The sequence below is a fragment of the Podarcis gaigeae genome (genome assembly GCF_964106915.1).
Source record: "Podarcis gaigeae genome assembly, chromosome: 17".
Taxonomy (NCBI): domain Eukaryota; kingdom Metazoa; phylum Chordata; class Lepidosauria; order Squamata; family Lacertidae; genus Podarcis; species Podarcis gaigeae.
Window position 1 is genome coordinate 32,408,781 of NC_139694.1, and position 25,048 is coordinate 32,433,828.

Sequence of the window (25,048 nt, forward strand, 5' to 3'; positions counted from 1 at the left end):
TGGGAAAACAAATTAGGTAATGCACAAATTAGGTGGGCACCCCTATCCCCTCTCTGGTGTGTCCAGCCACGTGCAAATGTGACTTGAAACACAGCAGAGGAAAACAACCTTGCTTTGTTTTATGCCACTAATGTGCACACAGTCCGAGTGAATATTGCAGCGTTAATGAAGGGGGTGGGATGGGGGTGGGGAGGACATGCAACCATGGAGCGAGTCCCCCAAGTGATTGGATAAATCTGATTTGTTTTTAATGGAAGCTGCCCCAAGGGTCTTTGTAGACTGAAAGGAAGAATAGAAATCAAAATTGACAAGAGATATTTGACAGTGGAAAGGGACTGCCTCGGGAGGTTTATTTGAGGTTTTTAAGCAGCGGTTGGGTGGTCCTCTGCCATGGATGCTGTAGTTGAGATTCCTCCATTGCAGGGGGCTGGACTAGATGACTTTGGGGGTCCCTTCCAACTCTACAATTCTATTATTCTGTGAGTGCATGATTCTGCCACACAGGACAGAAGAAACAAATACTATACAAAGAAAATCTACATGATATAGTTTACAGTGGTACCTCGGGTTACATACACTTCAGGTTACAGACTCCGCTAACCCAGAAATAGTACCTCGGGTTAAGAGTTAAGAACTTTGCTTCAGGATGAGAACAGAAATCGTGTGGCGGCAGCACGGTGGCAGCAGGAGGCCCCATTAGCTAAAGTGGTGCTTCAGGTTAAGAACAGTTTCAGGTTAAGGACGGACCTCCAGAACAAATTAAGTACTTAACCTGGGGTTAACTGTACTGGAGCAGTTGCTGAATTGTTGCCCATGAGTCCACACATGACTTTATCTCAGCACACCCACTACAACTCCTTCTGCATTTTTGTTCTGGGTGTTGCAGCCCCCTCCCTCCCCACACCTCTGCTCTCTCAGAGCCTTTTCTCCCCCCATGGGGACATTCTTAGCCTCCACAGCAGCATCCCAGCCAATATATAACATGGGATCTAAACAACCAAGGAAGGCCGCCTGCTCTTCTTTGTTTGCAATACAAACAAACCTGGGCCAAGCCCAGTTAGAAGGAGTGCACCATGTGGATTAGAGAGACATGAGATCCCACAATACAGTTTCTGGTCTTTTAATTCACCATTTTTCAGTGGGTGTGATTGTCTGAAATGACAGCGACACACTATGGATCTGGCATCACCACTGATGGTCAGTTAGCAGAGAAGCTGAGGGACACCTGTCTGGCTAACATCAACTAACCAGGCTATGCTTCTTTTTAAAAGAAGCCTGTATCCAGGAGATTTACACCAAAAAGCCAACCCTGTATTTACAGTCCACCCCATCGCTGACAAAAGCACAGACAAGGCAACTCAGCCTGAACAGGGTTTATTGCATCATACACAGCAAACACAGCACATAGTAACCCCATTCCGCAACCAGAGTGTAACTGACTCTGAGCCCCCACCTCAATCCAGATATACCAGGGGGGTGATTGTGGCTGGAGCAAGGGGGAAAATCAGTCAAACTAAAGGCACGGTGGGGAGTATCTCTGCTCAGGGTTGAGAGATTCTGGAAAAGAGTCTAATTTAGCTGGGAGGTGGGCGAGGTGCGTCCTCTTCCTTCCTGACAAACACCAGGGCCAAGTCACCCCACCCCACCCACTGAAGACCCCATGCTTTTCACATAGGTGAGAGCTGAAAGGCAGGGAGAGCAGGAGCTATGCACTGGCTGCAGCTCACTGTAGGTCCCTGCCTGCTCTCAGCCAGCACGGGAAACAGATCCACAAAGCGGTCATGTTTCTCCTTTCCTGGGGCCTGCAGACTTGGCAGGAGTGAAGTGTGGGACTGGCTCACACGGAAAATCAGTGGCTGGGAGGCACCTTTAATAGCCAAGGACTCTGGAGCACTGCAGGATCAGGGGAAGGTATGGAGGGGGGCTACATAGGATGCAGCTTCCCTTCCTTCTTTCTGTAGCGGGTGCGACGTTTGGTCTTCGATTCTATTATCTGCTGGGACTGACGCTTCAGGGCTGCACGGGTCACCACATCTGCATCATCCTCTCCGCTATCCTCCTCATCTGCAAAGAGACCAAAGGGTTTGTGGCAACACCAGAGCGGGGCCTTCTCTGCGGTGGCTCCCCGTCTGTGGAATGCTCTCCCCAGTGAAGTTCGCCTGGCGCCTTCATTAGACACCTTTAGGCACCAAGCAAAAACGTTCCTTTTTAATCAGGTGGTTGATTTGATTGACATCCTATGACCTTTTAAAATGTGGTTGGTGGGGTTATTTTGGGGGTGGGAGGGTTATTGTTTTTATTTTGAGTAAATATTTTGTGGTTTTATATTTTGATTTTGTTTTGTGAACCTCTCTGAGACCTCCGGGTATAGGGCGGTATATAAATTCAATAAATAGAATCATCATCATCATCATGCATGAGGTCACAAGGCTAAGGTTCCAAGCCCTGCACTATGACATCATAACCAAGTCTACAGCCACGGAGAAAGGCTGCTCCTCAACAAAGCCCATAGCCCAAAGGCCAAGAAAGGTAGTCTACATCTGTGACGTCACAAAGGGAAACATAGGTGTGCCAATGCCCCATAGCTGTGTGTTCAAGGCCAGTGATGTCATAGGCAGAGAAGACCTGTGCCACACAGCTGCCACCCACAGAGAACCTGTAACTTAAAACTACCAAAGAGCCCACAGTGTGCTAAGACAAGGGCTGTGTGAACTCTGTGCAATACAGGAGAGAAATTCAATGCCCAGGTAGTCAAAATACTGGATTTTTTTTAAAAAAGAAATTCTGTAAAGTATGCAAACATGCATATTTACTCTGGTTTTGTATAATGTTCAGTGTTTTGTAAAAGTCATTATCATTTTGCTCATTTCCCCTCTCTGCTGAAAATCCAATTAAGCCATTTATCCGATTTCAGAAATTTTAGCAGGCATTGTAGACGTGCATTAAAACTTACCCGCACACCCACAAGAGTTACAAATTCTCTTTTCAAAACAACTTTTTTTAAAATTCAGGAAACAGTTCTATGCCCACAAGCACATTCTATGCTCCCACAAAATTGTGGCATGGCTAACACGACAAACAGTCCACAGCCACAGTCCACTAAGCTTCTTGTGTATTGCTTTGCATTGTACCCACCTGCAGAAGTTAGCTTAGTATATGGAACCCAAAGCTATCAGCTATGGAAGCTATAGAGCACAAAAGTAGACAGGAGGCAACAGAATTTGCCTACAGGGAAGGCTCTCACTGTGCAATGTAGCTTCTATCCAATGGCCATGTGTTAGAAAACTTGGATACCTGCTGCTGAGACTCACCATAATACATGTCTGGCTTCTGTGCGGTGGGTAGTTTGACCCTCGTATTGTAGGCAGGCAGCCTTCTTTCAAGTTTAGAATGGAACTGCAACAACATAGGACAGAGGTTACACTGGGACCATGGGAAATGGGGAGGGGCCACTCATTTCCTTGTGTGTTAGGGCAAAGCCCAGCAGACCTCGTAGCTCAGCAATTCTGGCCTGACTTGAAATGTATTGTCTTTGTAACTTTGACTGAGTCATGTTTTGCCTTAATGTCACCTGATCGGGTCAGGGATTAAATAGAAGAATCTTAATAACTGGAATGCAGCCATAATGGCTGAGAAATTTATGTTCTCGGAATTCAGGACCTACCAGAGTTTGAAAATGGAGGGCGAAAGAGAAGTGCAAAGAGTTTGGAGCCAGTCTGAATTTAGGCAGGGCAAGGATAGATCAGTGTGTGCTTAGCTGAAACAGGAGTGTGCCTGGGAAACACAAGTTGCTCCCTTTGGAGAACCGAGGCAGAATTAGCAACTGCACTGAGTGCTTTAGGAGTCTGCTCCCCAAATGCTCAGTTGTATATTTGGAAATAAAGCAAATAGGGGGGGGAAATCACAAGTCTTGATGCCCTCTTATCCAAAGGAAGCTAAACCCCACAATTCCATGTGGATTATCACTACCTGGTGAATTGGGGAATATGTCATTGTGTAGAAAATCCCAACAAAGGTGACTGAGAAGACAAATTAGTCTGGCCCTCTCAACCTTATCTGAACCCACCTCCACGTCTTCAATTCTCTGGAGAAGTTCCTTCTTGTCTCGATTCTTGAGAGAATCCATAAGGAACAGCAGCTTCTCCTCTGTCTGGGCCAGGAGATCAAGGACATAATCACTGGCTTTCTCGTTCAATTGGGTAGAAGCAAAGCGGCTATCTTCCTAGGGAGAAGAAGAGATGTTCACTAGCTTCTGCCCAATGGGGCACAGCAGGGAAACCTATGAACTTGTTGGAACAGCTACTTGATCAGGGCCACACAGGGAGGGAACAAGGGCAAAATCCTGTTACCCTACTATAAGCATATCTTTCAGTGAGGTGAACAGAACCCTGGAGTTCTGCCTCACAGCTGCTGCTATAACCATTAGCCCCTGCTTTCTTCCTCCAAGACTCTCCTCCTCAATGGAGAGCCTCAACCTGCCACTGATGGTGCTGCCAAGTAGTGCAGATTGTTGGGAACATCATGCAGGTCAGAGGTACGGTCTTGGTTATGGTATTGATTGAGCTGTACGCTGTGTGTTGGGTGGGGAGCTGCCTGCTGTAGAGCCAGGACATGCTCAGCTGTGCACTCACCAGCTTGATGTGCTGCACTTTGGAGGCCAAATGCTCCACTCCAGTTTTGGCATTGAGCAGAACCTTGTTCACCTTGGACAGCTCTTCCCGGGTTGCATCACGCCTCTTCTCTTCTTTTTGCAGATGCGCGCGTAACTCCTTCATAAGGTTCTGGGCCCTGGGGGGTGGGAGAGGGGGTGGGGTGGTTCACAGAAGAGAACCCTTGAGCCCCCCAGCTCCTAACCCTCATGTGGGTCAGGGAGCAAGAACTGGCACACTCTGCATGGCGGATCGCCAACATGTGCTCTTGCCTGTAAGCCAAGTGATACAAGTGGAGGAGCCAACTTACCCCACCTTCCGGGCCTCTCCCGAGTACTTGGTGTGCTCAAGTTCACGTTGCAATACATCCCTCTCCTCTTTTAGTCGCACCAGGGACTCTTCATTCTCATTCTTCATTTCCTCCAGGTGCTTGAAGGTTTCTTCTTGAGCCGCGAAGCAGGCCATAACATCCTGTCAAGATTTCACAGGGATGAATGGAAGTATCAGAGCTGTATGAATCTGGCCCCTGCCTGCTCGGCATGCATGCTACTCTTTCCATGCAAATAAGAGGCAGCCGTGGAACGATAGGATCCACCACAGCTCTGAGGCAAGCCTGCAGATCTTATTGGTCATGTCTGGCCCTTTTGCCTCCTACAGTACAGTCATACCTCGGGTTGAATACACTTCGAGTTGAGCGCATTCGAGTTGTGCTCCGCGGCAACCCGGAAGTAACGGAGCGCGTTACTTCTGGGTTTCACTGCTTGCGCATGTGCAGACGCTCAAAATGACGTCATGCACAGAAGTGGCGAAAAGCGACGCGCATGTTCGCAGATGTGCCGTCGCTAGTTACGTTTGCTTCCAGATGCGAATGGGGCTCCAGAACGGATCCTGTTTGTATCTAGAGGTACCACTGTACAGTGGTACCTCTGGTTATAAACTTAATTCATTCTGGAGGTCCGTTTGTAACTGGAAGCTGTTCTTATCCTGAGGAACGCTTTTGTGAATGGGGCCCCCGCTGCGTGCACACGCTTCTGGCACGTGATTTCTGCTTGCATCCCGGGGCAAAGTTTGCTTCCAGGAGCAGCTACTTCCAGGTTAGCAGAATTCGTAACCCAAAGAGGTTCGTAACCAGAGGTATTACTGCACACATCAAAAGGAGCCTCAATAGGGAAACCACTGTGGCCAGCAAAGTCTCCTGTCTCTGCTAGAGCCAACTGCTGGTATCCAAGCTCCCCAAAAGATGAATTCTTACAGTTCAAGCAGACCAAGTTAAGAGAGCAACCAGCAGCACAGGGGCATGAGACAAGACAATGCAAAACTGCCAGCACACCATCAAAGTGTGGCAATCTCAGAATGGGGTATCTCTTTGGCTTAGAAGCTACCAGAAGCACAGAGAAGTCTGGAGCACAGAGAAGTCTTGCAAAAGACAGTTGTCCTGGTTCTAGAACCAACCTGAAACTTTCCTGTCTAGTTTGGGTGCCTTGTGATCAAATGGATTTGCAATGGGTCCAAAAAGCAGCTTGAGAGTAAATTAAAATGGTCTGTGTCATTCATGGGACAGTCATGCTTACAGGCAATGCTGCTTACAGGACAAGACACAGCTCTGAAATTTCAGGCATGGAGGAAGCGGGTCAAAAATTTCCAACTGGAGAAGACAACAGGAGGGGCATCCAATGATTTTCATCAACATAGGTTCAATTAATCCAGCCCTGCCACAAGCACATCCTCTCCAGTCCCTCAGATTTACTGGAAAAGATCCAGATTTCATGTCCTTGGCCTTTTGCCCTCCAGGAACCTGCAGCACAAGTGCCTCTAAACTACGTCAGTGGGTGGCTGTCTGCAGGTCTGGCTCCTGCCAAAAAGCAACAATTGATTGTGCATAGATAGCTTGGCTGCAAGCCTGAGCCTCCTACGGGCACAGCAGCATTCCTGCTGGGTTCACAGTGCAGAAGACCTGAATGGGAATGGACATCCGGTTTTCCTAGAAATCCTTTTTTTTTTTTTTAACCAGGGCGTCTTTGGGATGTTTAAGTAGAGACCAAAGTCATGAGAAAAATCAACTAAGGGCAAGGAATAAATTTATGAATGGAATTTGCCCAGAATGGCATAAGAACACAGCCTGCAAGAGAAAAGGATAACTAAGTTTTGATTGGCTGGCAGCAGCTGGTACATGGAGAGCAGAGAATGTTTTGCCGTCACACATGAATAACTAGTGCCCCGAGCAACAATTGGACTTGTGGCGTCAACTGCATATCAGCAGGGAACAGTCATGGGATGTGCTGGAGCTGCTGCAAAACGGGGGCGAGGAAAGATACAGATCAATTCTGAGTTTTATTATTTGGTCCTCTGCCTGAAAGAAGGGAGAGTAGTCAGGAAGCTGTTCTCCCAATCTGAGAAGGGTGGCTAAATTCACTTCTGTTTGCAGTTCGTCTGGGGGCAACAAAATTAGCAGCATCACCCCCTCCCCCCAGGAACTCCTTTCGGAAAGAAAATTAAGCAGGAATTGCACGTTGGTGTATCCTGAACTTGCTTTGTTTCTGTTTCAATGGACAAGCTGGAGGTTGAATTTGGGCTACTTTGCAAATTATACAGTGATAAAACAGACTCCCCCCCCCCCCCTCCAGCAAGCTGCCTATTTCTCCTTCTGAATCTTGGGGTGCAAACCCTGACAGTGTCGGAACACTGGCTGGGCTTCCTAAATACGTTGCCAGTGAATGTGAGGCAGGTCTGATACATTTAGAGCAACCTGATCCACACCAAAAACAACTAATGTTGTTGACTGGATTAATCTCAGACTGGGGAGCTAGAAATAACAAGCATCTTAAGTCTGGAAAGGGACTGGGAGGGTGGGTTTAACAGTGACCTAATGTTGCCCTCTCTCAGCAAAGGAAGGAGTCTGGGAGGAGGCAGCGGGCAAAGTTCTTACATTTGCATTTGTGACGCCAGTGGCTACTCGGATCTTGTCAAAGGCCTCTGCTGCAGTGAACATGGCTTGTTTGCTTTTCAGGATAGTTGATTTCTTGACCTGGGGCTCCTTGAGTACGTCGTCACTTCCAAATGGGATACGGTCCTTCTGAGACTGCTGAAACAAATGGAGTGCATGTGGACAAGGTACAGTACACATAGCCCAACCAAAAAAATCTCAAAATGGCTTCTGTTATGCTAAGGCCTTGCCAGTTGAGTGTTGATTTGCTTTTAATTCCTCTCCTGCCTCATTTTATTGTATGCTGAACTGACTAGATTTCTTTCTAACCCCCCCCCCCATTTTGAATGATTTTCCCTTCTTCTATTTTTAGCCTTTGTTTGTTTATACTTTTCAAGTTTATACATTTCACTAATTTTATACATTTCACTAATTTCACAATCATTTTGACATTTCAAAACTTGACTTCCTTCCCCCTCTTTCTGCGGTTCCTTAAATTTGTTCTTAATATCTTCTGCATATCCAAATTAACTTAATTTGCTCATTTACTCATCTTCTTTAAATATATACTCCTATAAAACTGAAGGTTGTCACAATAACCCTGCCAGTGTTTTCATCTGTTTAATGATTTTCCCTTCTTTACTGCCTCTCCCCTTTACAATTGTGTCACGGCCCTGGACAGCTGGTGGCAACCAGAAGACCTTTGATCACCTTCCTTGGAGTATAGATGAGATCACCCAGCCAATGAGATGTTAAATTAAAAAGGGGCCGAGAACTCCCTTGGAACGCAGTTCAGGTGGCAATATGTGAAAGGGCCTCTGGGTAATCAAGGCACAGAGCTTCAAGATAATCTCGCCCTGCTCTTTCCCCTGGCAGGATCTTCTAAGTCATTGATCACATCCACATTAGCCCACCCTCAGATTAGTCAGGGCACCCTGATTAAAGCCTTTCATGGGAGGGAATAAACAAAGTAGCCCCACTTCATAAAGGAGGATATAATTGCTTAGCTGCTACATAAACCACCCTATTTTTTGTTCTATAAGACTCACTTTTTCCCTCCTAAAAAGTAAGGGGAAATGTGTGTGCGTCTTATGGAGCGAATGCAAGCTGTGCAGCTATCCCAGAAGCCAGAACAGCAAGAAGGATTGCTGCTTTCACTGCGCAGCGATCCCTCTTGCTGTTCTGGCTTCTGAGATTCAGAATTTTTTTCCCCTCTTGTTTTCCTCCTCCAAAAACTAGGTGCGTCTTATAGAGCGAAAAATATGGTAATTATTTCTTAACTGGATGCAGAGATCAATCGGGTGCTCAGAAAAATCATCCACTGAGCCTCTTCGCGAGCAACTTTTTATTTATTTAACAAAATTTTACACGTAGATGGAAGAGGAAACAGCAAAGGTGGGGAGGGATTCATGGTGCGACAGTTGGCCTCTAAAATGTTTTAAAATGCCCTTAGTGGCCTGAGCCTCAGCTGGGTAATGAAACAATCCTAAACAGTCTAGTAATTTCCATACCCAGGGCTTGAGTTCAGTTGCCAAACCTTGTGGCCAAACCTTAAGGACCAAAAATTCACTTGACTAGCCATAACGCCACACCTGGGAAAGAGATGGGCCTTGCCCAGATCCCTGGCTGACATTAGATTGAGGGCAGGGACCCATAGCCCTCTCAATGTTGTCGGACTCTTAACTACCAGCAGCCCCAGCCAGCTTGGGATCATACAAATTGTAATACAGGAACATCTGGCAGGCCACAAAGTTCCCCAGTCCTGGGTTAAAATCCCTTTTGTTATTGTCCTGTTAAAGCTAAATAGGACTGATGTTAGATTTTAAATTTTTTGCTATGGAATCCCACTGACAGTTCACAGACAGTGTTATGACTTCTGCACTTTCACACAGATGCAGCAAAACCACAGAATTTGCTAGTGGGGGCAGAATTATAATAATAAGACCTAACTCCTCTTTTCTCGTTACAGGAGGTTTAAAGCACATTCAGGCCTGTTCAGAGTCAGAGAGTGGCTGCTTGCCCATTTCAGACATTTGTGATCTTTATCTAGTCCACTTCTGAGATTTATGTTCTTGCTGTTAGCACCAAGAAAAGCAGAAGCTATCTAACAGGCAAAATATCCTTTTGGTCTATAGTCAGTCTGAAGACAGGGGACGGACTTGGGGAGTGTCAGTCACTATGGAGAGAAGAAAACCCTACAGTACCCGTCTCTCTGTACGCTCATTCTGCGCTCTCTTTTCCTCGGTCAGCTTCTTCAGATCCTTCATCTTCTTATCACGAACTTTCCGTTCTCGGTAGATGATTTCTTCTTGGTTCAGGAGCTGTGCCTGCATTTTGGAGGGAAGAGAAGGTGAGCTACTGTCCTGCCCTTGTAATCTCTAAATAGGATGCACTGTGAACATCTCTGCACCTCTTAGGCCTGTTTTTGGACAGCCCAATACACCCATTAATGTGGTGAGACTCCAATCTCGGGGATGTTGTGATGTTCCCTGAGGACCACTTCCTGGTGCTCTCTCCTAACCTACTCAACACTAGATCACAATTAGAGTTGTGTGGTTAATACAGGGGCACCCAACTCTTATTTTATTTGTTTTAAATAAGAGTTCTAGGCTAATATGTTTGCTTTAAAAGCTTAAAAATTCTCTGGAACAAACCCCAAGTTCTTTGAAAGTATGACTCTTAAGAACAGAGTAAAATATGTGAAATGAATAATATGTGTGCAAATAAAATTAATTATAACTGCAGCCCCTAGTGAGAATCTCCTTACAGTGGGAGGTCTTGTATTATTTAATTATTACACAAGTTGAACATTTATATACAGTCATACCTTGGTTCTTGAACGCCTTGCGACTCAAACGTTTTGGCTCCCGAGTGCTGCAAACTCGGAAGTGTTCCGGTTTGTGAATTTTTTTGGGAAGCTGAACATCTGATGTGGCTTCTGATTAAGTCAGGAAGCTCCTGCAGCCAATCAGAAGCTGCGCCGTGGTTTTCGAACGGTTTTGGGAGTCAAACGGACTACTGAAACGGGTTCCATTCAAGAACCAAGGTACAACTGTATTGCTCCTCACCACACAGTAGCCACAAACCATGACTGCCCCTTCATCCTGTATCCAACACTGTGCTGACTCCCTACCCTGGCTGTATCACGAGCATGTTGGGCTTCCGTGTTCACGCTTTCCAGGTCCTTAAGCTCGTTGCGCAGGCGTAAGATCTCAGTTTCCATAGCATCCAGCTTGTTCTGGAAGTGCAGGCTCTGCTCCTAGAAAAGGGATGAAGCATTCCAGGGTGGTTGTGGAGCAAACAGCCTTGATGCCTCATTCATCTTTGCAGAACACAAATCCCTAATCATCTAACTCGCTCAATGGCTCCTAACCCACTTAACTCAGTGCGTCTAGGACCTGGGAGATCAGGGTTCAAATCCTCACTCAGCCACAAAGCTTACTTTGTGACCTTGGGTGAGTACAGTCTCTCTGTTTAACCTACTTACCTGCCCTGTGGGTGAACAGGAGGCAAATGTGCAGGTGGAAGGATTACATGTGAGGCTCTGGTCCAACCATACCTGCCATTTAGCCCCCAGAACATTACTCATGAAGAAACTTGGCTCTTGGGTTGGAAAAGTTTCCCCACTCCTATCTAAGAGTGTGTCTGTGTCTCACCTGCATATGCGATTTTAACTTCTGGTACATGCCGGTGATGCGTTGGGCCTCATCAGTCTTAAATCGGGCCTTTTCCAGTCGGTTCTCCAGCGTTCGCAGTGTCTGGATATAAAGAACAGCAAATTGAGCTAGCAGCCAGTAGGATGAAGTCTCTCCAAAAATCCATCTAGTTCAAAGATGTCCTTTTCCCAAGTTACAGCTGCAGGGATGCAAGCAACTTTCAGGTCCTATAGTCTAATCTTTCCATTCCCACGTCCATCAGATTGCAAATGGCTGGACTGACAACCATCCTAAGTGTTTTACAAGTCAGTGGAAATTTTTACAATGACCTCATTGAGTTGTAGGGAATCTTCAAGGTGAGCAAACATGGTGATCGCTCCATGGTGACAGAACAAGGAAAAAAACGGACCTGGCACATTGCCAGCTTGGAAGGGAAAACAAAATGCTGGTATAGCTCAGCCAGCAAGTGGAGAATAGTCCCCGGCGCAAGACCTCAGGATTTGGCAGGATGGGTGGTGGGCGAGAAAAGTCACCTGTCTGGCATGTGTGGTCTTCTCCTCTAATGACATTCATGCACAGACAGGATTGAGGGAACAAGAACTTGGTTGAATACAACCACTGTCTTCCTACTTCCTTTACTCAAACAAGTTTTATTTAAGTAATCAGAATACATTAGAAACCCCCGCTTTCTGAGGCAAGTTCCAAGAATCTCTTCTGCTTGTTTTACAGAAATTTAGGTGATACCTTTATTCAGATTCCTGTGATCTGCTGGTTGAAACTGCTTGTTTTTCAATTCATTTAGCTATAGTCAGTGCTTGTTTTCCTGGGGGGATGGAGGGGGACGCATACCCCTAAACATTTTGTGAATCTTTGTACTTTTGTCCATTTACTGTATTTATTTTCCCCGATTTGAACTATAAAATGGTGATTTTCTTGAGTCAAAATGAGAGGGAAAAAAGCACTGACTACAGTAGGTGCTAAGCATTAGGTTTTGTATAACTGGATGTTCAAAATGGTGCTTGAGTCTCTCTCTTAGAAAAATAATGAGATATTGATATCTCTTAGAAAGATATCAAACACCAATATAAGTACCTAAGATTGTTTAAACAAAGATACTCTAGCATTTGAAAAATTAGAACACAGTGATGTTGTGTCATTATACAGCAACCAAGTTATGTGCTCTTACCATCTAATAAAATAATCCTTTCAATACTTCAGTCAGATAACACATTCATGCATTTGCACATGGTTAATTGCATCTGATAGAGGATGTTTGCCTACATTTTCAAGAATGCTTATTTTTCCAAACTACCACACAATTTTCCTCTTGTAGATAAAAACATCCCACACATGTGCACATGCAGTTAGCTGCAGGACAAGCTAAGCTTTGATTTGAACCTTCATAAGAACATATGAAGCTCCCAAGCCAACCCAGACAACTGTTTTGTACCCCAGTACTGTATGCTCTGAATTGGGTCTACAGCCTTGTTATCCTCTTGTGTCAGATAATGCCAGGAATTTAACCTGAGAGATTATGCACACAAAGCAAACCACATCACTGAATTATGGGTCCTTCTCTTATGGCTCTGAGCTCTTGCCCATTCACAGCCAAAATGTACTGAGTATATTAATCACAGGGTGGAGAATACATACTTTGTTCATGGGTTTGTGAAGGTGTGTATCAGTGTAGCTCCTGCCTGTATATTCAAGTGCATAAATCATTCATATCAGAGGACTAAAAGTGGAACAGTATCCCTATCATATCACTAACAGGAACAGTAAAGAGGTCTGGTGGATGAATTAAGGCTTGGGAGCTCAGGCACTGAGCTTTTGTCCTCAGTATCTCAGTGAGCTACTCATCTCCCTTCTCTCTGTCCTGATGTCCTCATCTGAGAATAGGGCACGTACGGCAATTTCTCAATTTCGGACAGCTCCATTTACAAGACAGAATTAAGACCTTAGATGCTCCAAGCACTGAAAAGATGATGGTGCCCCCATATGTAATTCAAAATAAAACCAATAGTAAACCATAAAACAAAATTTCAAAACAAAAGAAATCAAAATATAGATATACAGTGGTACCTTGGGTTAAGAACTTAACTCGTTCTGGAGGTCTGTTCTTAGCTTGAAACTGTTCTTAACCTGAGGTACCACTTTAGCTAATGGCGCCTCCTGCTGCTGCTGCACAATTTCTGTTCTCATCCTGAAGCAAAGTTCTTAACCTGAGGTACTATTTCTGGGTTAGTCTGTAACCTGAAGTGTCTGTAACCCGAAGAACCACTGTATCACACCACATGACAGGATCTGACTTCCTTGCATTATTTTGAACTACATAAGTAGGATGCCTCCCGGTTTAGGTGGGGATCAGTAATAGAGAACAGAAACTTGAGGGAAAATGTGTAGTGGAGTGTAAGTCTAACCAACTTCTGATTTCCCCCCGCGGTGACTATTTCAATTGGTTGGTTTTTTTGTTTTGTTTTTTACTTTGGTTTTCTTGCTTAACACACACACACACACAAAATAAAATAAAAGTTAACATAAGTTAAAATAAAAAATAAAATAAAATCAAAAGAAAACAATAATTCCCCCTGTGGCTTCCCTTCCCCAAAACTCAACGTTCTTTATTTTTACAGTCTTTTTACCATTGCATCTTTCATATATTATCCCTGATATTCCTAATATATCAATTCTATCTATTTCAGCTATACATACTTAATCTATGCATATTAACATGTTATCTTTAGACCAATGTTTTTTCATATAGTCTTCAAAACATTGCCATACGCTCCTTAATTTCAGATTTGTCTGGTGTCTTACGGCAGCTGTTAACTTTGCCAGTTCTATATATTCACATAGTTTATTCAACCAGTCTTCTTTTGTGGGGGTAGTACCTCCTTTCCAGTTTTTTGCCAAGACTAGTTTGACTGTGGCTGTAGCATATAAGAATAATATTTTCTTATACTGTGGGATATCTTTTCCTAAAATGCCCAGCAAATACGCCTCTGGCTTTTTTTCTATAGAGATTTTGAACATCTTTTTTATCTCTTTGTGAATGCATCCCCCAGAATATTTTAATTTTGTTTTGTTTTTTAATATTGAATGTCCAATTCTTCCCAAAAACTTTTTCTTCTTCTTGTTTTTTTTTGTTTTTGTTCCCCTGTTTTGCTAGTGCCCAAAGCATGTGCTTAGTCTGCCTACTGGGCAATCTACTACATCTATTACAGCTAAGTATCTAGAATGGGGACAATTAAGGAAAGTAATGCAGTGGTTCTTTGCCTCCCTCTTGCGGTGTGTTCATATAAGCTGCCAGAAAGAAATGGTGAGTCAAATTACACGTTATATTATATGTTAGCAACTGGTTGTTTTTTCTTTGATAAAGAGCAGCAGCAGGAGGAGGGGCTCATCAGGATTGCAACCGCAGGCTTGGGAGGAAAGGGATAGAAATTAAGTCCTTTATTCCTGCTCTAGTTCTGGTCCAGATCAGTCCTGCTCTCCCACAGCTGTTGCTTGCCTTGGAAGGAAAGCTGCCATTCTTAGATGACATCCGATTTAGGATAACCAGATCTAGAATGTCAGGATGTCCTGCACTGTAAATGTCAGTTAACTTCTTCTTCTTCTTCTTCTTCTTCTTCTTCTTCTTCTTCTTATTATTATTATTATTATTATTATTATTATTATTTCCATTTTCAATGCTCCGTTCTGCCTTGGTCAGACTCCACTTGGAGTACCAAGTCCAGTTCTGGGCACTACAATTTAGGAAGGATATTGACGAGCTGGAACATGTGCAGAGGAGGGCAACCAAGTTGATAAAGGACTCGGATACCAAGCCTTATGAGGAATGGTTGAAGGACCTGGGCATGTTTAGTCTGGAGGAGACTGAGAGATGATATGATAGCCAGTTTGAAATATCTATTTTTTAAAAATGCTTTTTATTGGTGTTTCATTTAATACAAACAAACAAACAAAATACAGTAAAATTCAACAGTCAACAGGTTTTCTTATGTCAGTTACTTTTGCACAGTTTCTTATTGTATCCAATCCTGTCTACATCGTAAGATTTATTTCAGTCCTGCCAGAGTCTTCAAATTTGTACAGTTATTATTTATGTACTCCATAAATTTACTCCAATCTTTTTGGAATTTTGCTTCCTCCTGATTTTGGATTCTGCAGGTCAGTTTTGCTAGTTCCACATAATCAACCATCTTCGTCTGCCACTCCTCTATCGTTTGTAATTCTGGTACTTTCCATTTTGGGGCTAACAAAGTTCTGGCAGCAGTCATAGCATACATAAATAACCTTTGATCTGCTTTTTCTATTTCCTCTCCCATCAAGCCTAACAAGAACAGCTTCAAATATCTAAAGGGCTGTCACAAGGAAGATGGCTTAGACTAGATGGCCCTTAGGGTTGCATCCAACTCTACAGTTCTATGATTATGAGAGAATAGCACAGACTCAAAAGAACTGCCATTCATGGGTTCTAGGAAGAAAAAGTGCTTTTCCAAAGAGATCCTCAACATGCCAAGGACATGCAAACATCACACTGATGCCTCATTGCCAATTAGTAACAATCAAAGAGCAAAAGAGACCAAACATGAGAGGTCCTGAACTCATCATTGCATCTCAGGGAGAGGAGCTACAGGAGTAGATATGACACATCAACCTTACAGCTGCCCCTGTGAGAAGAACATGCTCTCTGGGTTACCTTAGAGAGCAGCTTTACTACAATCTGAGGGAATCAAAGCAGAAAGGAGCCATTTGCAAAATCATCGGTTCTTCTTCTCAAGAGACCTGAGGACTCAGGGAATCCAGACATTTCAACTTCTCCACTCCACTGCACTAATTTGTCACTATATTGCACTGGTCTGTCCCTATAGAGAGGAGAACCCAGGACACCTTCAGGCACAAATAAACTTAACATTCTCAAGTTTTGTGACAATTGATCTGCTTTCTTTTTAGCTAAACCAGGACTCTGGTAAGGAAAGACTCCGCTTGGAATACTACAACTAATAATACCTGCAACAGTCCAACTTCTGCAGAAAGCAATCAATGATTGCATATATAAAAGATGAGATGAAATATAAAAGGTGAGGTGCCCATGACAAGAGTCCTCTTCAAGCATTCAAAGAGAGAGAGAAGTGGCAACAGCACTGCAGCAATGATTTGTTTTTGTTCTTATTTTTATTTTTATTACGCATTATGTATTGCAGGCTTCCTCAGCCTCAGCCCTCCAGATGTATTTTGGCCTACAACTCCCATGATCCCTAGCTAGCAGGACCAGTGGTCAGGGATGATGGGAATTATAGTCTCAAAACATCTGGAGGGCCAACGTTGAGGAAGCCTGATGTATTATGTATTTATATTAGGTCTTTTATGTTGTAATTTTATGTTGTGAACCGCCCTGAGATCTACAGATAAAAGATGGTATACAAATTTAACAACAACATTCTAGCCTGGTGAGAGGGAACCAATGGTGGAGCTTTTCAGCCGCCTCCTTCTGAAGGATTCAGATTTGACTCACCTTAGCTGCCTCTATATTCCGTTCTTCCATTTCTTGCATTTCAGTGATCTCTTTTGTTTTAACACCATACTGAAGCTGTAGCTCTTCCAGCCTGCGTTTCCGCATCTCCACCTGATGCTTCAGGTTGTTTAACTGATTGATTTTCTCACATAGCCGATGATTGATGATCTGAATAGCACCCTTTGGAACAAAGAGAAGAGGAGAAGAATTAAAGAAGCCTCAATGATTGTGCAGACAGGCATCCAGGTGAGGGTGAATTAGACTGGAGACAAAGAATAGGTTTTAATAAAGCTGAAACTGGTCTGAATTGAGGAAGGCTTTAAGATAAAGGAAAATTTGTAACTATATTTGAATTGGATATGCAGCAATAAAAAAGATATGAAATAAATAACCGCAGAAAGGAAGGGAGCGAATTCGAAGGAAAGGTTAAGTTAGATTTATAAAGATTTGTTTTCCTTGTCAAAAAATTTGTATAAGCTGAAAATGAAAAATAAATTTATAAAAAACTGAATTCAGGAAAGCTTTTCATGTTGTGTGAATTTTTTTGTCCTATTATTTCCTCTGAGCAAACGGATACTGCAGGTTTTTGAAATAATGTGCAAACCTGAAAAACTTGTTGCCCAATAGACACACTGTTTTTCCTTTGTGTTGCAGGGTTTTCAGTTTTTTGCATTTTCATTCTGTGCAGTGATATAACGGGACAGGGATCACCACCTACCTCTCCAGTTTTATTTTTCACAGACCCTTGCTCTGCTGGATGTTCGTGGAATGCAGCCTTGATGACTTTTTCTTCTCCCTGAAAAAAAACCCAAATAACTGTTTCATTTTCTGAAAGTCTGACATAAATCCAAGATGCATACAAGATGGAAGCATATTTCTTTGAACAGAGCTTGCCTTTTACAAGTAGGAAGGTAGGGTGTGTTAAGAAAGGCATGTGCGACACCCCCTCTTCCCCACCAAAAGCCAAAGTCCTTTCTTCCATCTTTTTTAAAATGCAGAGGAAACACTGGGAATGCTTTAAATGCAAACATGCAAGAAATAGTTAAGGCAACATTTTATTGGACCAGCTCTGAAGAAGCACGCAGATCTCCAGGTGACAAACACCTCTAGTAGATAGAATAGGAAGGGAACTGATTATCAGCAGTGTTGCATGAGTCCAAATATTTTTTTGCAAGTTCAGATAATGGTCTAATCAAAAACCACTCATACACATACACAAGCAGAAGAACAAAGGATGATAATGTCCCAAGTTGTATGTCCAGCCCACTCTTTGTATGCAATAAAATTATAAAAACGAAGGGTGCATAAGGGCCTTTCCCATCTTGCTATTGGCGAGCACATTATTAAATCTGGTGCGACAAACTCAGTGTGAGGTCAGGTAGACCCCCATCTTTCTCCAGACTTGGGAGATGGGAAGGGGCTGTTCCTCCAAGGCTTAGCAGAATGATGGTTACATTTGATGAGTTCTAGCATCTGTTTTGGAACAGGACGTACATTTAGTGGGATTTCAATTGGAACCGAACATTTTGTTTTTCCTTGTGTGTCCAACCAAAGCTTAGTTGGGTGGTGGATCAGAGCTGGCAGACCATGGCTTGGGAATGGGCATGTCTGACATTTCCCCAGTGGTTCCGTGGTGATAGTGAAGCAAACTTTGGTGCACATGAATGGATAGCTCAGTTGGTAGAGAGAGCATGAGACTCTTAACCTCAGGGTTGTGGGTTCAAGCTCCACGTTGGGCAAAAAGATCCCTGCACAGCAGGGGGTTGGATTAGATGATCCTTGTGGTCCCTTCCAACTCTACAATTCTGTGAAAATATTCCTATTAAATGTGCGTTTGGAGTTTCCAGCCACCACACTTGTTGCTTGCATGTCTGCATTAATGTGACCAGGGATGGGGAACCTCAAACCTCTCCCATGGGACTTGCCCCAACCCATGCCTCTTACTAACCCAACTTTGCACCCTCCTTGAGTGTGTTTGCTTGGCTGGAGCCAGTCCCTGAACACTGATGGTGCTTTTTGCTTGTTTGGAGGCTAGAGAGGGGTGTGCAAGTGTGTGTCAAAACTGCCCACTGCACAAAGGTATCATTCACATTTGTTGGTCTGCCCACATTTGCCTCTGCCTCTGGAAGGGAATGTGGACTTCAGGCTGAAAAAGGTGATAACAGCTACTAACCAGTGTTATAGCCTCACTGAGAACATCTTCAGTGTTTCCTTCGTTCATTCTTAGGCTTGACAGCCGTTCCAACGTCTTATTCATCATAGTTCCTTCCTTAGCACCTTGACAACGTCCCAGAGTGTCACAGTCAGATTCAGAATGGGCTGCTAACAGACTTTGAGCAATACTTTTGTGTTTCTTTGCAGTTTGCCCTAGGCCAATGACTTGTGTTCCATGGCTTGTCACTTTCGTGCTTACTTTCCCTGACATATTAAACTTCCAGGAGTAGCTTACTAGCAAAACAAACACACCACTGTCATCTGAAACAGCCCTGATGCATTTGTGATGACACACAATGACAACATAGATTACTGGCTGCAACAAAATAATGGATGCTTCCTCGTGTGTTTTCAGGTCTCTATGCTAAGAGACAACATTGCAAAGGACTTGAGCTGCTACACTTGAACAGGTTAGCACATGTATATTTTCCATGCATTTTCTTTGACACACTGTACACATTTTGAACACATTAATCATGTGCTTTTTCTTCTCAATATTTGTAAATACAACTTGTTTGGCCGGTAGGAGAAGTTTTTGAAAGTCTAAGGTATCCAGAAGTAGCTTTAGCTTGTTATCGGGCAGCAAAATCAGTATCACATACAGTCACTATCTTAAAGTGCAGAAATTGAAATAAAGTTGTTGATTTGCTTGAGTTCTAACCATTCATGTTGCTTGAAATTTTTTTTAGCAACAATATTTGCCGCATGACACTTTCCAGCTTTCTTGGTAACTCAAACATTGGAGTCAAATATCTCAAATTGCCCAAAGGTTATAGAATGCCATTGTCTGGTTTCAGCATGTACACATGAAGGTGATATAAAAACACCTAAAAATCCATGTTGACCGCTTTGGCCCCTGGACAAAATGTCCAGAATTCCTGAGAAGCATCCCTGATAGATTGTGCAGTGACTGCTAATAGAGTAAAAGTATGGACAATGTATGCTTTTATATCTTTCCACCAAAAAGCACTCATGCCTAAGCAGTGCTTTTTTCTGGGGGGACACAGGGGTAAGCATACCCCTAAACATTTTGTGAATCTAAGTTTGGCATCATTGAGGGGCAATATTTCAATATGAGTAGGAAAATGAGAGTACCCCTAAGGAAGAACTGTAGAGCTGGGGCCCTTATCTCAAAGTGAAAAGAGATCTTGGTCTGGGATGAGTGCCAGCATGAGCTGATATCATAAATTCTGCTCATTATTTCCGCTTGCTAGAAACAGGGGGGGAAATAGCTATGAGGCTCACCGCTAGGAGATGTGCCAACGTTTTGTGCAACTTCTTATTCTCCTTTCTCAGTTGCAAAATTGACTCCTTGTTCTTCTTAATGTTCCATTGGGTGGTCTCATAGTAGGCTTTCCGATCACCTTCTGTAACGAGGACAAATAAAACCACTCTGCTTATGCTCATCCAAAAAAGCAGCAGCAGCAAAGCCAAACTTGTGGAAGTAGTTGCCAATTTGGGTAACTTTTAGTCATCTTCATATCCTCTCACAGATATGTGATTATGGCAGCTACATTATATAATGAATGAAATGACAGAAATTATGCTTTACCACATGACATACTTTGAGAGTTGAATTTAGTATTTCATTAGAATCAGGAGTGTAACCAAGGACAAAAAAGGCTTAACACAAGGCCTCTTTTTAATAGGAAATCCAATCTCCTTTTAGAGGTTTCAAGCATTTTGCTTTGGTCTGTATCTCTAGTCTGAAAATAATAGTGTTTTTAAATTTCTCAGTAGTTCCTTCCCATCCACAAAAATAGATATTGTAGGCCAATCATACATCTGTGGCAGTATAAATACCTTTCAGATGCCCCTCCACTTCTAGACCTCAACAAAAAGTGTACTAGTATTGGATGTACAAGACTTGAACATATTAATTAGACTGTGGTGCTCACTAGAAATATGGATATTGGCACAGTCAATTGGATTAATGGGTTATATCCAATGTTGCCGTTCTGCTTGCACAACAGACATCTTGCTTGAGCAAAGAAACTTGCCTCTCCTTTGCAGCCCCCTGTGGGCCCCCCAAAATCTGCTCTAGAGGACTGGGGGCACCATTTGGAACAGATTTTAGGGGGTGCACAGAGAAAGGAAGTCCTGTTGTATGAGTGGAACTCAGTACATGCTGTGCTGAATACAACCCAGTGAAACCAGCACTACTTAGCATCTAACTCGACTTTGTAGTAGCACAAGCATGGCTATAGTATGTTCTCACATTCTCCCTCTCTGCTGCTCCTAAGAGGCAACATCTTGGCTGTGTGTCCTGGAAGACCTGCTCTCTGCCTTGCTAGCCTTTTCCACCTGGCCTAGAAGGGCAGGGCCCTGACGGGCTGACTGACTGACTGGCCTTCAGCTACAAAAGCTGAGGCTGCTGAACAGACTACTGTACTGGGCTGGGGTATTTTTTAGGGAGGTTTAGTTGCTATTACTGATATTAATTTTTGTATCTTTATTTTTATATATTATGATTTATGTGGAAATTGTTCAATTTGGCTGTGTACTTTTTCATGTGTTTTATTTATTGGTCATGACTACTTTATGTTTGTAATTATGTAACATCTTTTCATGTTGTAAGCCGCCTTGAGCATGGTTTTAACTTTGGAAAGGTGCCATACAATTTTATTTATTTTTAAGAGTGTTTCTGCAAAACCACATCAGTGGCTGAACTGTGCCAGTTTCTCGCGGTTCCCTCACTGCAAGAAGCGAAGTTACAGGGAACCAGGCAGAAGGCCTTCTTTGTAGTGGTGCCCGCCCTATGGAACACCCTCCCCATCAGGTGTCAAGGAAATAAACAGCTATCTGACTTTTAGAAGACATCTGAAGGCGGTCCTGTTTAGGGAAGTTTTTTAATATTTAATGTTTTAAATTTTTTAATATTAAATATTTTAATATTTTGTTGGAAGCCATCCAGAGTGGCTGGGGAAACCCAGCTTAGATGGGTGGGGCATAAATAATAAATATTATTATTATTATTATTACTACTACTACTACATGCAACTGGGCAACTGGTTAGTTAGAAATCCAAGTGGGAAAATTCTGAAATGCAACAGCCAGGAGTCTGGTCATCTGCAGTGTATAAGAATTAGCCTGAAGCCTTCAAACAGGGAAGTTTGACAAACATTCATGTTCCCACACCCCTTTTTACCACAAATGAATAGATAAAAGTGAGTGGACTACTAGTAATGTTCCATTTTCCCCATGGGTAGCTTTAGGAGGGAGCCCTTCCCTTAATGCCTTCCCATTAACAAAATAGTGGTAATGACATAATTTACAGGGTGTTGCAAAAAGGAACGAAGCAATGGAATATTGTCCCTGAGGATTCTGCTGAGTGATTGCTACATCTAAAATAATCACATCATTGCTCCATCTTGCTTACCATTATCTACTTGGACTGGAAATGGGTTTCCATGGTTTCAGGCAACTTCTATTCCCATCCCTACCTGGAGACCCCGTGGGTTGAACACAGGGGTATTTTTTACACAAAAGGCAGATGCTATTGATCCTTCCCCAATACATAACACGCCACAGTTGTTGCTTTTTTTAAAATCAAAAAATTGCTGTGACAAACAGAAAAACACTTTCTGGGCCAACCTAGCACCTAACTTGTGGTCCTGCATGACAATTTGCAATCAGTTCAATATTATGCACACTTAGGTAAAGGGACCCATGACCATTAGGTCCAGTCGTGGCCGACTCTGGGGTTGCGGCGCTCATCTCACTTTATTGGCCGAGGGAGCCGGTGTACAGCTTCCGGGTCATGTGGCCAGCATGACTAAGCCACTTCTGGCAAAGCAGAGCAGCGCATAGAAACGCCGTTTACCTTCCCGCCGGAGCGGTACCTATTTATCTACATGCACTTGACGTGCTTTCGAACTGCTAGGTAGGCAAGAGCAGGGACCGAGCAACGGGAGCTCACCCTGTCATGAGGATTCGAACCGCCGACCTTCTGATTGGCAAGTCCTAGGCTCTGTGGTTTAACCCACAGCGCCACCCGCGTCCCTTTATTATGCACACTTGGTATATTATATATATTATATATATTATATATATTATATTATGCACACTTGTTGTTGTTTAGTCATGTCCGACTCTTCGTGACCCCATGGACCAGAGCATGCCAGGCACTCCTGTCTTCCACTGCCTCCCGCAGTTTGGTCGAACTCATACTGGTAGCTTATGCACACTTATAAGTAAATTAATGTTTACTCCCAAGTAAGTGTGCACAGAAAAGCAGCCTTACTCAATACGGGATGCCTCCTTGCCCACTTCCGAACCCTTTTCTCCCCTCAGCAGCCAGGCATCCCTTACCTAGGAGTTGTATCTTGTTCTGCAGCTCTGTAATCTGGTCGTGGACCGGGGGCTTAATCCCCTGCAGGGCTTGTGTCACTGGCATGGCGGAGTATCTCTCCTACCACCTCAAGCAGGGTCTGCTCGTCCCTTCCCCACCTGCACACGACCGCCGCCCCCGTCCCCAAGCCTCCCTGTCTTCCCCCTGCCCCGCTTCGCCAGGCTGCTTCCCCCTCACTCGACCATCAGCTGCATCCTTTCGCCTGCATCCGTCTCCATGGCGACCAGCTCCTCCGACGCAAAGCGCCCATTGGCCGAGGGAAGCGACCTGCGAAAGGCATGGCGGGAAGAAGGTCAGGTTGTCTCGCTTTTCCTAGGCCGCAGCTGAAATCTATCCGCGGCCATCCTCGCCGTCGCCGTGCGGGGGAAGGCGAGCAATGTATTGGTGTCGTCCCTTTGCGGGGGGAAAGGGAACCAAGTCATTAAACACATGAAGCAGCGCCGTTGGAGGACGGAACAAGCAAAGCGCACTTCCGCCACTCTCGCGATGGACGCCTAAAGGAAGGGGAAGCCCTCGAGAAAGCGCCTGAGGGAAAAGGACAGGAGCCGCTTCCGCCATACACGCCCACACACGCGGTCGCGCGCACTTCGAAGCGGATGTTCCCGTCATCCCCTTCCGCTTCCTCGGACGGTTGGACTTGGGACCCGTTTTCCGCGAGGATTCCCGCGCCCCGTCGGTGAGGGAGGCTGTTGGGCTTGTGAGGGGGGTGCGGGTTCCTGGAGGGAGAGCGCCGGAGGCTGCTCTTGAGGGGCGCTGAAGGAAGAGCCGGGGAAAGGCGAGTTCCAGGGCCGCGGGGGGGGGGGCAGGTCGCGCTGCACCTGCCTGTGGCAGCGGGGCTGATCCTGCCTTGGGCTTCGCCACGTTGCAGAACCCTGCCTGCTTTAAAATGGGGGTGCGAGATTCCGTGCTGTTTTTGTCGTGGTTCTGTGTTTTTTCAACATTGATTATCATTTCGAATTAAATGTCGGCAGTCGCCCTTCACCCAAAGATCACAGGGCGCTTTGCAATAGGAAAACGCAAAAATATTCAGCATGGTAACAAACGGGGGGGGGGGGAAAGCCACCCCCAATTTAAAAGGCCACAGATGGTTTCCAGTGAAGACACCTCCTTGTTGTATTACAGTGGTACCTCGGGTTACATACTCTTCAGGTTACATATGCTTCAGGTTACAGACTCCGCTAACCCAGAAATAGTACCTCAGGTTAAGAACTTTGCTTCAGGATGAGAACAGAAATCGTGCTCTGGCAGCGTGGCGGCAGCAGGAGGCCCCATTCGCTAGTGGTGCTTCAGGTTAAGAACAGTTTCAGGTTAAGAACGGACCTCCAGAACGAAGTGCATAACCCGAGGTACCACTGTATTGTTATTATTTATTAGATTTGTATGTCGCCCTTTGTTCTGAGATCGCAGGTTCAGTGTGAACATAAAATGCATAATACAGTGGTACCTCGGGTTACATATGCTTCAGGTTACATACGCTTCAGGTTACAGACTCCACTAACCCAGAAATAGTACCTCGGGTTAAGAACTTTCCTTCAGGATGAGAACAGAAATCGTGCTCCGGTGGCAGCGGGAGGCCCCATTAGCTAAAGTGGTGCTTCAGGTTAAGAACAGTTTCAGGTTGGGGGACTTCCGGGTTGGCACCATCGCCGAATGGCGGACTCCCTCCGAGCTCCGGAGGGAGCCTGCTCGGCAGGGGCTGGGTCCTACCGCGCCGGCGACGCGGGGACCCTCAAAAAC

The 25,048-nt window shown here is 44.4% G+C and overlaps 2 protein-coding genes and 2 long non-coding RNA genes across 17 annotated transcripts in view; 3 read left to right on the forward strand and 1 right to left on the reverse strand.

Annotated features, from left to right (window-relative positions):
* The window catches only part of LOC310835419, a 169,078-nt gene that overhangs the window by 107,680 nt on the left and 36,350 nt on the right, over positions 1 to 25,048 (forward strand). The gene's annotated exons all lie outside the window — the stretch shown is intronic.
* Positions 1,359 to 23,651, reverse strand: ODAD3 (outer dynein arm docking complex subunit 3). Of its 5 annotated transcripts, none has more exons than XM_083719161.1 (13): positions 23,272 to 23,651; positions 20,206 to 20,327; positions 17,465 to 17,542; positions 16,747 to 16,926; positions 11,229 to 11,330; positions 10,706 to 10,831; positions 9,777 to 9,899; positions 7,576 to 7,728; positions 4,960 to 5,120; positions 4,632 to 4,788; positions 4,067 to 4,222; positions 3,312 to 3,396; positions 1,359 to 2,064 (listed from the first exon to the last, which is right to left on the reverse strand). In XM_083719161.1, the coding sequence occupies exons 1-13, from the start codon at positions 23,354 to 23,356 to the stop codon at positions 1,925 to 1,927; spliced, it is 1,668 nt and encodes a 555-aa protein (XP_083575287.1). In that variant the 5' UTR covers positions 23,357 to 23,651; the 3' UTR covers positions 1,359 to 1,924. The 5 variants fall into 5 exon arrangements, 4 of the variants coding, with proteins under 4 accessions (XP_083575287.1, XP_083575286.1, XP_083575284.1 ...); XM_083719160.1 differs by having other exon boundaries at positions 7,576 to 7,731; XR_014559364.1 differs by lacking the exons at positions 20,206 to 20,327; positions 23,272 to 23,651 and adding an exon at positions 18,920 to 19,198 and having other exon boundaries at positions 4,067 to 4,218; positions 7,576 to 7,731.
* On the forward strand, positions 2,433 to 20,055 carry LOC310835268. 3 transcript variants are annotated; one of them, XR_014559476.1, is made up of 7 exons: positions 2,433 to 2,529; positions 7,657 to 7,760; positions 9,822 to 9,922; positions 10,903 to 11,027; positions 16,900 to 16,992; positions 17,401 to 17,657; positions 19,316 to 20,055. It is a non-coding gene; the product is annotated as an uncharacterized lncRNA (long non-coding RNA). The 3 variants fall into 3 exon arrangements; XR_014559477.1 differs by lacking the exon at positions 2,433 to 2,529 and adding an exon at positions 2,540 to 2,747; XR_014559478.1 differs by lacking the exons at positions 2,433 to 2,529; positions 10,903 to 11,027 and adding an exon at positions 5,123 to 5,256.
* The window catches only part of PRKCSH (PRKCSH beta subunit of glucosidase II), a 40,313-nt gene continuing 39,117 nt past the window's right edge, over positions 23,853 to 25,048 (forward strand). For 5 of the 8 annotated variants that reach the window (XR_014559366.1, XR_014559367.1, XM_083719229.1 and 2 more), the window contains exon 1: positions 23,853 to 23,987. The gene's annotated coding sequence lies outside the window, so the exon portion shown is untranslated. Of the gene's footprint in view, positions 24,087 to 25,048 lie in introns of all 8 variants that reach the window. The other 3 variants (XM_083719234.1, XM_083719232.1, XM_083719230.1) reach the window with 3 other exon arrangements.

Coding starts and splice junctions, on each gene's coding strand:
- ODAD3 (XM_083719158.1), bottom strand. CDS start 19,171: ATGTCAGGGAAAGTAAGCACGAAAGTGACAAGCCATGGAACACAAGTC. Junction 17,543..18,919: donor TCAGTGAGGCTATAACACTG/GTTAGTAGCTGT, acceptor GTTTTTTTTCAG/GGAGAAGAAAAAGTCATCAA. Junction 4,789..4,959: donor GGAGAGGCCCGGAAGGTGGG/GTAAGTTGGCTC, acceptor CCCACCCCCCAG/GGCCCAGAACCTTATGAAGG.